At 34.0% G+C, this 13,304-nt stretch overlaps 1 protein-coding gene across 2 annotated transcripts in view; it reads left to right on the forward strand.

Annotated features, from left to right (window-relative positions):
- The window catches only part of LOC145297543 (ubiquilin-1-like), a 93,969-nt gene that overhangs the window by 22,020 nt on the left and 58,645 nt on the right, over positions 1 to 13,304 (forward strand). For both annotated transcript variants that reach the window (XM_080143506.1, XM_080143505.1), the window contains exon 2: positions 12,449 to 12,601. In XM_080143506.1, the coding sequence (XP_079999632.1) occupies positions 12,449 to 12,601 (153 nt within the window). The remainder of the gene's footprint in view (positions 1 to 12,448; positions 12,602 to 13,304) is intronic.

Below are 13,304 nucleotides of genomic sequence, written 5' to 3' on the forward strand. Positions count from 1 at the left end.
CATCAAGATTGGTAAAATCTGTCAGTTAGACAATCAAAATGTTTGAAATATGAGTCAATACTAGTAAATTGACAGAAGTATCTATTACAAAAAATTGTTTCAATTAGTTACAGGAGGAGGAATTCTCTGCATTGGGTAAAAGCTTCACCTCTCAAAATCACTAATCAAAAATAGAGCAGTGATAAGATTAAGAATGTAATCTATAATTTCAATTTGAAATATTTAAAATACATAATCTGATTAAAACCTAATGTTTGTTTAAACAAATGTAATTATTGAAGTTATAATGCACAAAAATCCTACATATTAGACATGGTAGAGTGAAATGAATTTTGTCATTGTAAACAACCCTTTTTAGTAAAAAAAAAAAAAAAAAAAACATGCTAGAAACACTGCATATCAAGTTTCATGTGAAATGCCAAAATGAAAATTACTCTTTCTGAATTATTGTGATGAGGAGTGATAATTTGTATTCAGACTACTGTTCTCATCTTAAGTGTTATTTACACATTTTCATTAAATGTAACCTCCAATTTTCTAAAGGTGTATTTTATCAAACTCTGGAATCTACACAGAATTCTGAATGAAACCATTTATTTAATCCACAGGAGTAGAATGCTCTTGTTCCATCAACCATGACTGGATAGAAGTTTTAAATAATTTGCAGTTGTATTCTTAGTATTACTCATGCACAAGATGCTATTCAGGAGTTGAATCGCTTCTGATTACTGTTTTGATGTTGTATGGATTACATATTCATAGAGAAAAGGCTTTGTAACTCTTGGGAAGTAATAACGAGGGGTGAAATATTCCCATGTTGGAAGATCTTGTCACATATACAACAATTGTCAGACAGATATATGCTGATGACACTACACTCTATGGCAGACACGACAGGAAGACGAATGAACACATTTCTAAAGAAATGGCAGAAACACTAGAGGAAGACCTCCAATCTGTAGTGGAATGGGGACAAAAGTGGTTGGTCGCATTCAATGCTGCCAAGACTAAACTAGTTTCATTCAATAATTACAAGAAACCCTCTCTACCACCAGTAGCAATGGCCAACGACTCTTTATCTGAGAGTCCATCTTTCAAACTTCTTGGCCTAACGTTCACAGGAAACATGAGTTGGAACAATTACATTGAAGGCATTGCCAGGGCCGCTGCAAGAAAGGTAGGCTCTCTCTACCGTGCTAGAAAACTACTAACACCCGAAAGTATCCTGTACCTCTATAAGGCCACCATTCACCCATGTATGGAGTATTGCTGCCACATCTGGGCTGGTGCATCTGCTACTAGTCTCTCGCTCCTTGACAAGGTTCAAAAGAGAGTCGCAAATCTGATAGGCCCTGAACTGGCATCTAAGCTTCAGCCTCTGTCCCATCGACGAAATGTTGCATCCCTCTGCCTTTTCTACAAGTATTTTAGTGGTGAGTGCTCTGATGAACTGCAATCACTTGTGCCCCCACGACGCGAGCACCCTCGACAAACCCGACAGGCTACTAGATCCCACCTCCACACTGTAGAGGTCCCTAGATGTAAAAGATCTTTTTACTCCAATAGTTTCTTCCCCAGAACCGCAAGACTCTGGAATTCCATTCCAGGTCCCTGCTTCCCCAACAGTACTGACGTGCAGAAGTTCAAGTGTAACGTGAACCGACACCTTGCTGCCCAAATCCCTACATAGTACCCCAGTAGTTGTTGCCCCTGATAGTAGCCCCCTACACCAAAGTGGCAATTTGCCTTGTTTGGGGTGAAAATGTAATAAGATGGTTGGAGGGAATAAGTTTGGGTGATTCTTTCATGTATAATATGTAAATATTTGATAATTATTAGTTGTGCGGAAATTTCTTTAAAATATTATCTTTTTATAGAAATTCAAATCACTTAAAGGGAAATGATGACAGCGTATTAACGAGTTTGTATTCTCTTAAAAATAGAAAACTGTTTTTTCTGCTTTCAAAACAAAAGCAGAAAAAGTTTCATTTTTTTTTTTTTATTCTGAGTTTGTCAATTTAAAAAAATTATTTTGAAGTTTTATTTCCAAACAAAATTATTTTGCTTTTAACGCTTGTAGTACACATGTACTACAAGCGTTAAAAAACAACAAAATGTACTAAGTACATGCATTTGTTTTTTAGTGGTAAAAAAAAAAAAAAAAAAAAACAAATATATAAAAAATAAAAAGTACTTGTACACTTATGCTACCATGCTGAAATAATGTTATTATTTAGAAACCCATTCTTAATATGGGGAAGGAAGGGTGTTTTAGCTATTCTGTACTTTCACCTAACAATTAAATAAAATATATCGTGAAACTGGAATTTATTTTTAACTCCTTGTCAAGACCATTTTTTTTTTTTTTAATTTGTAAAACAAACCTGTTTTTTTTTTTTTTTTTTGTTTGTTTCTTTTTAACTGAAGATATCTAAATAATAATAATAATTAGGCCGTTCGATAAAGAATTTCATTGTGATGCATTTTGTTAATTTTTACCTTCTTTCCATCTTAACATTTTTTTAAAAATGACTCTGTTAAGGTTTTCGGGTATGCTGAAAACGAATATTGCATTTAAATTTTCCGGAAATAAGTAGCTTTCCGGATATTAAGCAATGTCATTTCTTATGTTATTGCTGGTGGCCATCTTGGTACATGTTTGCATGTGGTTACTTACCAAGATGGCCACCAGCGATAGCATAAGAAATGACATTGCTTAATATTCAGAAAGCTACTTATTTGCAGAAAATTTAAATGTGATATTTGTTTAAAGCATACCCTAAAACCTTGAAAAGTAATCATTTTAAATATTATAGTGGAAACAAGGTAAAAAAAAATACCATTTTATTTCTTTGTTTACATAGTTGAATTTTCAGTAAAACAACTGAATAGAAATGACAACAATTACCATTAACTGGTGAATATATAGTTGTTGCTTATCAGGATTTCTGGTATCCTGGTACTGTGAAAGCTACATCAAGGATTCACATAGAGTACGATTTATGGTTGCATCTCAGAAAATAGGGGTATATTTGGATAGAGGATTTACAAAATTGAAAATTGGACTGGTCTCAAAATGCATAAGTTCTGGTCGACTATGGGAATTTCCATCTTTTACAGAAATCCAAAGTCTGTATGAAAAATTTTATTTGATTTATTTCTGAGATTATTTCATATCTACTCAATTGTTTTCTTGGATGGGAGTAGTAAATACCGGCCATGGATGCTCTTTATGCATTCAATGGCTACACCCCAGATTAAGCTCTCTTTTGAGGAGATAGGAAAATGCCTGGTCTCAATAAAGCTATATTTAAATACTACTATAATACTTTTGTTCATGAATAGACACCCACTGTATGATACCATGCGCCAGTTTAAAAAAAAATGAAATTTGTACATCTGAATTTATAATTCATGGCTTATGGTTAGAGATACATCAGATTTGACTGCATAATCAGAAAGAGCACACAATTTTACATAAGAGTGTCAAGTTCCATGACAATAGCTTGAAAAAAAAATAAATGGTGGTCAAATTACCAAATTTCTTGAAATGTTGAGGTCCATAATTTAGCCCACTTCTAAAAAAAAAAACAACAAAAAAAATGTCCACAGAAAAAATTTAGGCACTTAAAATTCTCATAACTTTTTAACTACTAATGGTATTTGCATAATTCAAACAGTTTTATGCATCTTTTACATTGCTCTTTTAAAATGTATGCAAATTGATAAGATAACAATTGTTTAAAAAGAAAAAAACAACTTGTAATGCTACCTTTTTATGAGATTAACTGATCATGAGCTACAAATGTTTTGTGACACCTATGCATATGTTGCTAACTTAACTGGTTTATATCAAAGAACAAATAAACTAGGGGCATTTACACAATGAAAATTCAACATATCAGAACCTGTATAGTTTTACTGTTTTCAGTGATCCCTTAATTATTATGAACTCCAGTTTATTTTCTTGAATGTTTCATAAAATAAAAACACTTAAAGATATTAAATCTATAAAAAAAAAAAAAAAAGTTCTTTGTAGTATTGTTGGTTTGATTAATAAAATGTTTATCCTCTGTACGCACATCAAATCTGTTGCCAAGGCCACTGGAAAAATGGTCGGATCCTTCTATCGATCCAGTAGATATCTCACTGCTGATGCAATTCTCTATCTATATAAGAGCCAGATACGTCCAAGGATGGAATACTGTTGCCACATATGGGCAGGAGCTGCTAGAAAAGACTTGTCCTGCCTTGATAGAGTTCAAAATAGACTTTGTGGCCTGGTGGGAGATGTCCTTTTCTCTTCGCTGCAACCTCTCTCACAGAAGAGATGTTGCGAGTTTGTCTCTGCTTTATCGTTATTTTCATGGAAAGTGTTCGACTGAGCTTCAATCTATGGTCCCCCCCCTCGCCAAACTTTCACAAGAAACACTAGACTAGCTGAAAACATTATCAATAATTTTCCCCACTCTTTATCTGTGCGTAAACCTAAACATAGATTCCATGATCAAAGCTTCTTTCTTAGAACTGCATGCCTGTGGAATTGTCTTCTGTTTTCCTGCTTTCTATAATATGATTGTCTTCAAGTCCAACGTGAACAAGTTTCTGATGAGTCGTTCCAGTTAAGTTAACAAATTTACCGAACTTCCATTACTATCGATTACTATATTGTCCTTTTGACTACTCTAAACTCTTTAGCCCTTATCCTTGAGTGGCCTATGTAAAAAAAAAAAAAAAAAAAAAAACTAACTAGGGCTATGACAACAGAATATTCTTATCATTGTTTTGACTCTCGAGTATATATCCAACACAGTTAATCAACCAAGAACCACATCACTCTTTATAAAAGCGTATAAGATATCAACGGACACACACTCGAAAGTCAAAACAATGAAAAGAATATGCTGTTGTCCTAGCCATAGTAATTACATTTCTGGGTATTCTTAAAAAAAATGTTTTTAACAAATCTAATTCATTGATATTTTCATGCTCTATCTCTTTCTTCTGATTATCTTTAGGACAGTATAACCATAACATAAAATAAGATTGGAAGTCTGTAATGCTTTTCAGGGTTAGGGTTACTGTTTCTTAGAACCTTTTATATACTAGCTAGATTATAATATCTACGATTTACGAAACGAGGTCACGTCTATCTTTAATTTTGGCAACTTTTACATGCTATTTTCGCTATTTTTTTCACTCGCCACATGTTTGTTTCGCTTTTCCATATAAAAAAAGCGAAACTGAAAGCGACGTAGAGTTCTCAGCCTTTCGTGCCAAGACGTCCGGAAAGCAATAAGGTTTGATCAATGCTGGGGGAAAAACCTGCCATATCAGACAATAGCTATTCATTTGGACACTCCCTTTTTTAGGGGAGCTGTTTTCCCCAGTATTTTGGCGGGGGAAATAAACAAACAAATATGCAGAGACTGGCTTGCAGCACCAAAGTTAAGTTGCGTAATGTTTGACCTCATTAAATTCATGCACCTGTCACTTAAGTTTTTTAAAACCCTTTTCGTGGCCAAGCGAGGAAGATATCTTTTTTCTTTTTTTTTTTCACACTTTGTTTTTCACCACCTTCGCCTCAAGGTCTTCAAGTCCAACGTGAACAAGTTTCTGATGAGCCGTTCCACTTAGCAAATTTACCGAACTTCCATTACTATCGATTACTATATTGTCCTTTTGATTACTCTAAACTCTTTAACCCTTATCCTTGAGTGGCCTATCGGCCTTGATAAGTGGTGATGCCTATGTAAAAAAAAAAAAAAAAAAATTACTAGGGCTATGACAACAGAATATTCTTATTGTTTTGACTCGAGTATACATCCAACACAGTTAATCAACCAAGAATCACATCACTTTATATAAAATAGGATACCTCCCTATCAAATTTTTTTGTTTTCTTTTACGCTGACAAACACATGGGTAATGGCAGGCACCCCCCACTAGTTTCTAATGTAAAAGGCAAAATGTGTGTGTATTTGTATGTCTGCCAAAAACTCTCGACAGCTATGTCAGACCGTGACAAAATTGGTATAATTTTAAAGGTCGGTGTCTTGGATGACAAATATCCAAAGATTGGCCAAAAATATTCTTTCACTGTCAACTAGGCCATTTTTTTTACAAAGAGTGGTCACATTTTTGTTGACATTTTTGCAAGTCATTCAAACTTTGTGTCAACGACATCGCATAAAAGACCGTTTGCTTTTTTTTCCACCTCCCTTTCCTCCTGCGTGTTATGGGTTTGAGCCTGCCTACTACTCTTAATTTTTTTGCTCCACTAACACCCTTACACACACCTCCACATAATCACTAGCTAATAATAGCATAGCCACAATTCTTTGTCTTATATTGTTACTTCTAGCAGTTGTAGTATTAATTCTAACTGGTTGTCAGTATCTGCACAGGTTTCATTAATTTCTAATTTTTTATCAAGTTGCCTTTAGTACGAAAATGCATCTGATTATCATCCACATGTCAACTATGCAACACTGATGTGTGAAACGAATAAGCAAACACATCCTACCATACTACTTGAGTTAGAAACAAGCCATTCATACACATTATTTACATAAGTCTAAACATGTTAACTTTTCTGTACTTTCACCTCCGGCCAACACTGGCACAGGTTCCACTAGTTATATATAATCGACTGAACATGAAAGATACCTGAAAAAAGAAGCACATTTAAAAGCATTTTCTGAACAAGATGTACATATTTGTATCATGCAATTTCTTGTGTATATTAATATACAGAACTTAATACTTACATTGTCTTCATGCGTATGTAAACAAAAATGTTGTGTACTGTGTTGAGCAGCAGGCACCCACCTATTAGATGAAACCTGGATATCTACATGCATGCAGACGTAAGGATGCTCTGAAACAAAGATGCACAGGCAATAGTAATTCATATGTTAATAGATACAAAGGTGGGGAAAATAATTTGAGATAAAAAATTAAAACTTTTGTTTTATTGTATCCAAAATTGGATCCACTGAGAATTGTATTAACTGTGACTTTGAAAGTATACATGTATGCCGTCATCATTGCTGGTTTTGTATTCTTAAACTTGGCTAATCTTTTAGCAGCAGCAACAATAGCTGTAATAATGAGATCAGAGGTTAGTGTAGAAGAGAAAGAGACCAATCCGATCTATTGGAGATAAAATGCACATATGAATGATGGTGATTTGTTTTTAACCAATTCTGAATGATCTGTAAAAAAAAAAAAAGTACAGGATGATTTTTTTCGGCGTAAACCAGTTTGATCAGACAACTAAAGAAGTTGTAAGAAAGTTGCTTTTTGTACCCGAGATTGTGAAGAGCTCCTCAACAACATTGATTTGTTTGTTTAAGAAGAGTTTGAAAACTTATAAGAAGGTTATTACGGGCCTTCTATGAAATAACGAAATCATTATGTGCTGTGCTTGGACGCATTACAACTCCTACAAGTGCATAAAGGGGTGGCATTAGATGCTTTTTGCAAATTTGGGTGAACCTGAGGTTTTAAAAGATGTGATGTTTTAGCAGCCAACAACTAATGCAAGAAATTTATTTCATGTTTCAGCAATTCTGAATGTAAATTTTTTTTTTTTCTGACAGTTATGGAAATTGTACTATTTTCTGACTCTGTAGGCATGTCTATGCGTGCTAAACACATGGCTATCAAAAAGATGCTGTGGGTAGTTGAGATGATTAATAATTTTGTGAATGTTGACCAACTCTGTTAGATATCGGAACTTCAGTGAATCCAAGCATAGGAAAAGGTGTTTGATATATAGGGTATTTACTTAGTTGCACATTTCTAAGCAGTTTCCAGGAAATCAATGTTCTAAGCCAGATGCTATTATTTTGTGGAAAAATTTCTCATTTTTGACGAATTTATTTATTTAAAAAATTTTTTTTTTTTTTTTTTTTTTTTTTTTTTTTTTTTTTAAGACAACTGAATTTGTTAGCAAATTTGCTAATTTAAAAAATAAATTATCCAAATAAAATTTTTAATAACGGATTCCACTCAAATACATTTTAACACTATTATGAAAAATAATTTCTAGAAATCAAAAAGGAGGTTACAAGACATATCTTTCCAGGATTCGAAGTTGATGTGCCATAAAACAAATACTTCAATCGAAACTAAAACATGTACAAATACACTGACATTTTTATGGATTAATAAATCACTCTTATTGGATATTGAAAAGTAAATGCATTGAATTTAACAGGAAAACCTGTTTTTGCAATGTAGCCATGTAAAACTCCAGTTACTTGGAGGTAAATCCTCTTAAGAATGTGCAATTTTATGCCTTTTGTTTGATAAGAGTTCTGGAGTTTTTGATTTCTTTAAGAGTTCAAGTCCAGTGTTTGGGGGAATTGATTCTATAGCTTTACTTTCATCACATATCAGTTTTAACAAAAAAAAAAATTTAGATTTCATCAAAAACCACCAAAAGATGGTGAATTTATTGAAGCCTGTAAAACACTAGTATATATATATATATATATATATATATATATATATATATATATATATATATATATATATAGCTAATTACTATTTTTTGGAGTTGGATTTTTTTTTTTTTTTTTTTTTACAAAGGTATCACCACATTATCAAGGCCCAGAGGCCACTCAAGGATAAGGGTTAAAGAGTGTACAGTAGAAATTTGTCAATATAGTAATCATTAGTAATGAAAATTTGGTAAATTTAATAACTTATATGGAACGGCTCATCAAGAACTTATTTACATTAGACTTGAACACAACCATATTGTAGTCAGCCGGAAAGCAGGAAAACGGAAGACAATTCCACAGGCGTGCAGTTCTAAGAAAGAAGCTTTGTTCATGGAATCTACGTTTAGGTTTAGGCACAGATAAAGAGTGGGGGAAATTATTGATAGTGTTTACAGCTAGACGAGTGTTTCTTGTGAAAGTTTGGCGAGTGGGGACCATAGATTGAAGCTCAGTTGAACACTTTCCATGAAAATAACGATACATCAGAGACAAACTCGCAACATCTCTTCTGTGAGATAGAGGTTGCAAGGAGGAGAAAAGGACATCTCCTACGAGGCTACGAAGTCTATTTTGAACTCTATCAAGGCAGGACAAGTCCTTTCTAGCAGCTCCTGCCCAGATGTGGCAACAGTATTCCATCCTTGGACGTACCTGGCTCTTATATAGGTAGAGAATAGCATCAGCAGTGAGATATCTACTGGATCGATAGAAAGATCCCACCATTTTTCCAGCGGCCTTGGCAACAGATTTGATATACGTGTTCCATTTAAGATCAGGAGTAATGGTCAAGCCCAGAAGCTTGTCAAAACTTGAGGCCTCCTGAAGACGAGAGCCATTCATTTCAATTGATGACAAATGTGAATTAGAATGTTGATGATGTAAAGAGAGAAGCTTGGTTTTAGATGCATTAAAAGTAACCAGCCACTCCTTTCCCCATTGTACTACGTGCTCAAGATCAGAGGAGAGAGAATTGGAGAGAACTTGGTCGTTTACTGTCTTAGATGTGGTACCATAAATGGTAGTGTCGTCAGCATAAATGTCTACAAATGATGTAAGGATATGATTTGGAAGATCATTAATGTAGATCAGGAAAAGAGTTGGGCCCAGGATGGATCCCTGAGGGACACCGGCATTAATACTGTGAGCTTCTGATTTTTGCCCCTCAACTACTACTCTTATGAACCTATCAGAAAGAAATGATTTAATAATTGAGAAGACTTTTCCAGCTATACCATAGCTAGCGATCTTATGAAGTAAACCTTTATGCCATACCCTATCAAAGGCTTTAGATATGTCAAGAGCAATTGCCCTAGAAAGATTGCCACCATCGAGAGATTTGCTAATCCTATGCGATATAACTGTAAGGACATCTGCTGTAGATCTAGCAGAACGGAAACCATATTGAGTGTCACTAAGAAGGTTATTTTTGTTGAGATGTTTGATTACTTCTGTATTTAACACAGATTCTAGCAACTTACTCATGACGCACAGGAGACTTATTGGCCTGTACTGAGAGGGGGATGAGCGATCACCTGAATTCTTAAATACAGAGCATACTGATGAGATTTTCCAGGGAGATGGGAAACTATTCTCCTTAAGACAACGTTTAAACAGTTTTGTAAGTATGGGCGCTAATTCAGGTTGAAGTTTTTTGAGTACTATAATTGGAATACCATCAGGGCCAGTTGCTTTACTCGAATCAAGGTTTTTGATTAGCTTCGCAACATCAAGTACAGATATACGTATATCACATAGCGTGTTTTCTGATACAGGAGGAAATATTGGGGGTTGGCGGTCTTGGTCGCAAAGGGTAGAATTAGCTGCAAAGTTCTTGACAAAGAGTTTGGTTTTGTCTGATGCTGACGAGATTACCTCAGGTCCATTGATAATAGTTGGGATGGAGCACACGCTTCTGTTCAGGATTCTGTTTGCTATTTGCCAAAACTGGTGGGAACCAAGCCGCTGCTCAGCTACTTTGGACTTAACAGATTGAGCATACAACACTCTTGCGTTCCTTATTACTTTCTTACAATGGTTGCTGGCAGTCCTGAAAACGGCTTTAGTTTCCATACATCTATTACGTTTGAAGCAGTGGAAAAAGTGATTTCTGTGCGCAATGGCAGCAGCACATTCTGGAGAGAACCATGGCTGGCTGTTAGGTTTTTGCTGAAACTTTTTAGAGGGTATGAAATGGTCAATGCCTACAATTAACCATTCAGTTAGGTCTAATACTATAGAGGACACATCCTTTTTAAACATGGAATGCAGAGGTAGATCAGATATAAATGTACGGAAGCTATCCCAGTCAGCCTTAGTGTATCGATATACTGTACGATGAAGAGGTACGTCTGGGGACTTATTACATTTCATTTTTATTTTAATTGATACAACAGAGTGGTCGGAAGATCCAAGAGGCGACAGAACAGAAACTGAACATAGTTCAGGGCAAGTTGTGAGAAAAAGGTCTAGTAGGCTCGCATACTGGCCGTCATTATCGGGCACACGGGTAGGTTCCTGAACAATCTGAGTGAGGTCATAGGCAATGGAGAAATCATGACAGAACCTCCCCTCATTATCGGTCTTGTTTGAGTGGGTCAACCATTCGACGTTGTGAACATTGAAGTCTCCACATACGTGAATGTTAGCTGAAGGATAAGTAGAAAGGACTTGGTCAATTTTTCTTTTAATTGTAGGAATCTGAGACAATCGAGCCTTGTGATTGCCTACTCCACTCATAACCATCTCTGCTAATTATTTTCAAATTTAAATTTTCATTAAATTTATCATTTATCCATAAATGTCTACTGAGCAGAATTTATCAAACCAGCAATGACATTTAGTGAAAAATGTAGCTTCAATCTTGTTAAAAACTGCTCAATTTCCACTGGGTGTTTACATAGTTGATAAAAATAAAGTATGTAAAAACTGTTACCTGTTAATGTGTCTCTCCATTTTAGAATAATTTATATAAAATAAATATCTACAATCTCACAGAATGATATGAATATAGAAATTAAATTCACTGAAATATTTCATCAAATACACTAAAAAAAAATGTCCTTATAAATTCTTTTATTACTAATTCTGTTATCTTGAGTTAATTTGTCCCCAACATAGTATTATTCTAAGAAATTTGTCATAATTGTTAGTGTTTGCTAATTGGTCTAGAGATCAGGGTTCAATTCTTTATCAAGTCATATCAAAGGCTTAAAAAATGGTACTTGATGCCCCCCCCCCTTTGCTAGATCTTCAGCATTATAAGGAAAGGATTATGGATAGGTCAAGCAATCCAAGTAAAGTAATGTTTTAGCCAATGGAGGGGGGGGGGGGCTTTCAGTTGCCTTCAACTATAGTCTATCTATTTATCTAAATCTAGTTGAATAATAGATTTACTTTATAAAATCTTTCTCAGTACATTTCCAGTACAAGGAAAGATGAGTTAAAAAAAAAAAAACTTTTTTTTTTTTTTTTTGTGATTTAGAATTCATTATTTTTTTCAGCCCAATTTTATCTAAAAATAAGTTACTGTTAGCTTTAATCTTATTTTCTTTAATTTGTTTTTGTAATAAGATATATATATCTCAAACTTTAAAATAGTGACTTTCTAAAAACTATAAATCACTATAAAAAAAAAATTGATTTGTGATGTATATCAAAAGGTATGTTACGGCTTGATGTGTGTTTGATTTTGTTGTCTCCACTGGTTTTTTGATTTTTATTTTGAATTGGATACTCACAGGGTGGACCACTTCTAGTTTGACAATGTCCCTGGCTAAAATGTTACTATAAAACTGATATAATTATGGCACACAGTTTTCTTTAACTACCACTATACACTTTCTCACCTCTTAATTTTCCTGCTTTGATTTAAGTAAACTTTTATTTTTTAAATTGAACCCAAATTTAAAAAAAAAAAAACTATCTTTTTCTTTCAGTTTAAAGAGCTTGTGTCCAAGAAATTCAACGCACCCGAAGAACAGCTTTGTCTTATATTTGCTGGAAAGATTTTGAAAGATGGTGACACTTTGGCACAGCACGGAATCAAAGATGGCTTAACTGTTCATTTAGTTATCAAATCTGCAAACAGAGTAAGTATCTCTTTATTTTTGTAAATTACACCCTATTTCTTGTCCATTTATGTTGGAGTTGTCTTTAAAAAACATTTTTGTTAATTTATTAATATCTTTGCCTGCATCAAAGGTTACAAAATTCAACACTTGAAGAGTAAATGACTCTACATCACAACTCCAGATGTGATGAACAACCCCGGTTGGAATAGCGTCATTTATGAACTGCTGCCTCAACCTACTCAAGATGATCGTCATAAAAGATAGAAAATAAAACTAGAAAAAAATTAAAGTACTTTTTTATTGGTCCCCCGACAAAAGGGGGATTTACCTGTAAATTCATTCTTGTTTGTCTGTCCACACTTTTCTCAATAAGTATGCCTTGGAATTTTTTAAATTTTGCACAAGCATTAAATATGATATAAGTAAAAAAAAAAAAAAAAAAAAAAAAAAAAAGTAACAGAACGGATTTTCTGGAAAAACTCTAGTTGTTTACCTAATGGCTAAAATTGACATTTTGTGCTTATTAAAAAAAATTGATGGCTTTGATTTTTATAAAACTTTCTGAAAAGTTGTAACTAATTGATTTCTATATAATTTTATTTGTCTATACATCACAATAACTCTTGAGTGTACCCCAGGGGTTCTTTTAGGGCTAATAAAAACACTCCATTTTTGGGACTATTTTACTATATTTGTCCAAAATTTTCTGTGTATGTCTATT

The sequence above is a fragment of the Euprymna scolopes genome, chromosome 18, assembly GCF_053919585.1.
Source record: "Euprymna scolopes isolate OS-2025 chromosome 18, ASM5391958v1, whole genome shotgun sequence".
NCBI classification, from domain to species: Eukaryota; Metazoa; Mollusca; class Cephalopoda; order Sepiida; family Sepiolidae; genus Euprymna; species Euprymna scolopes.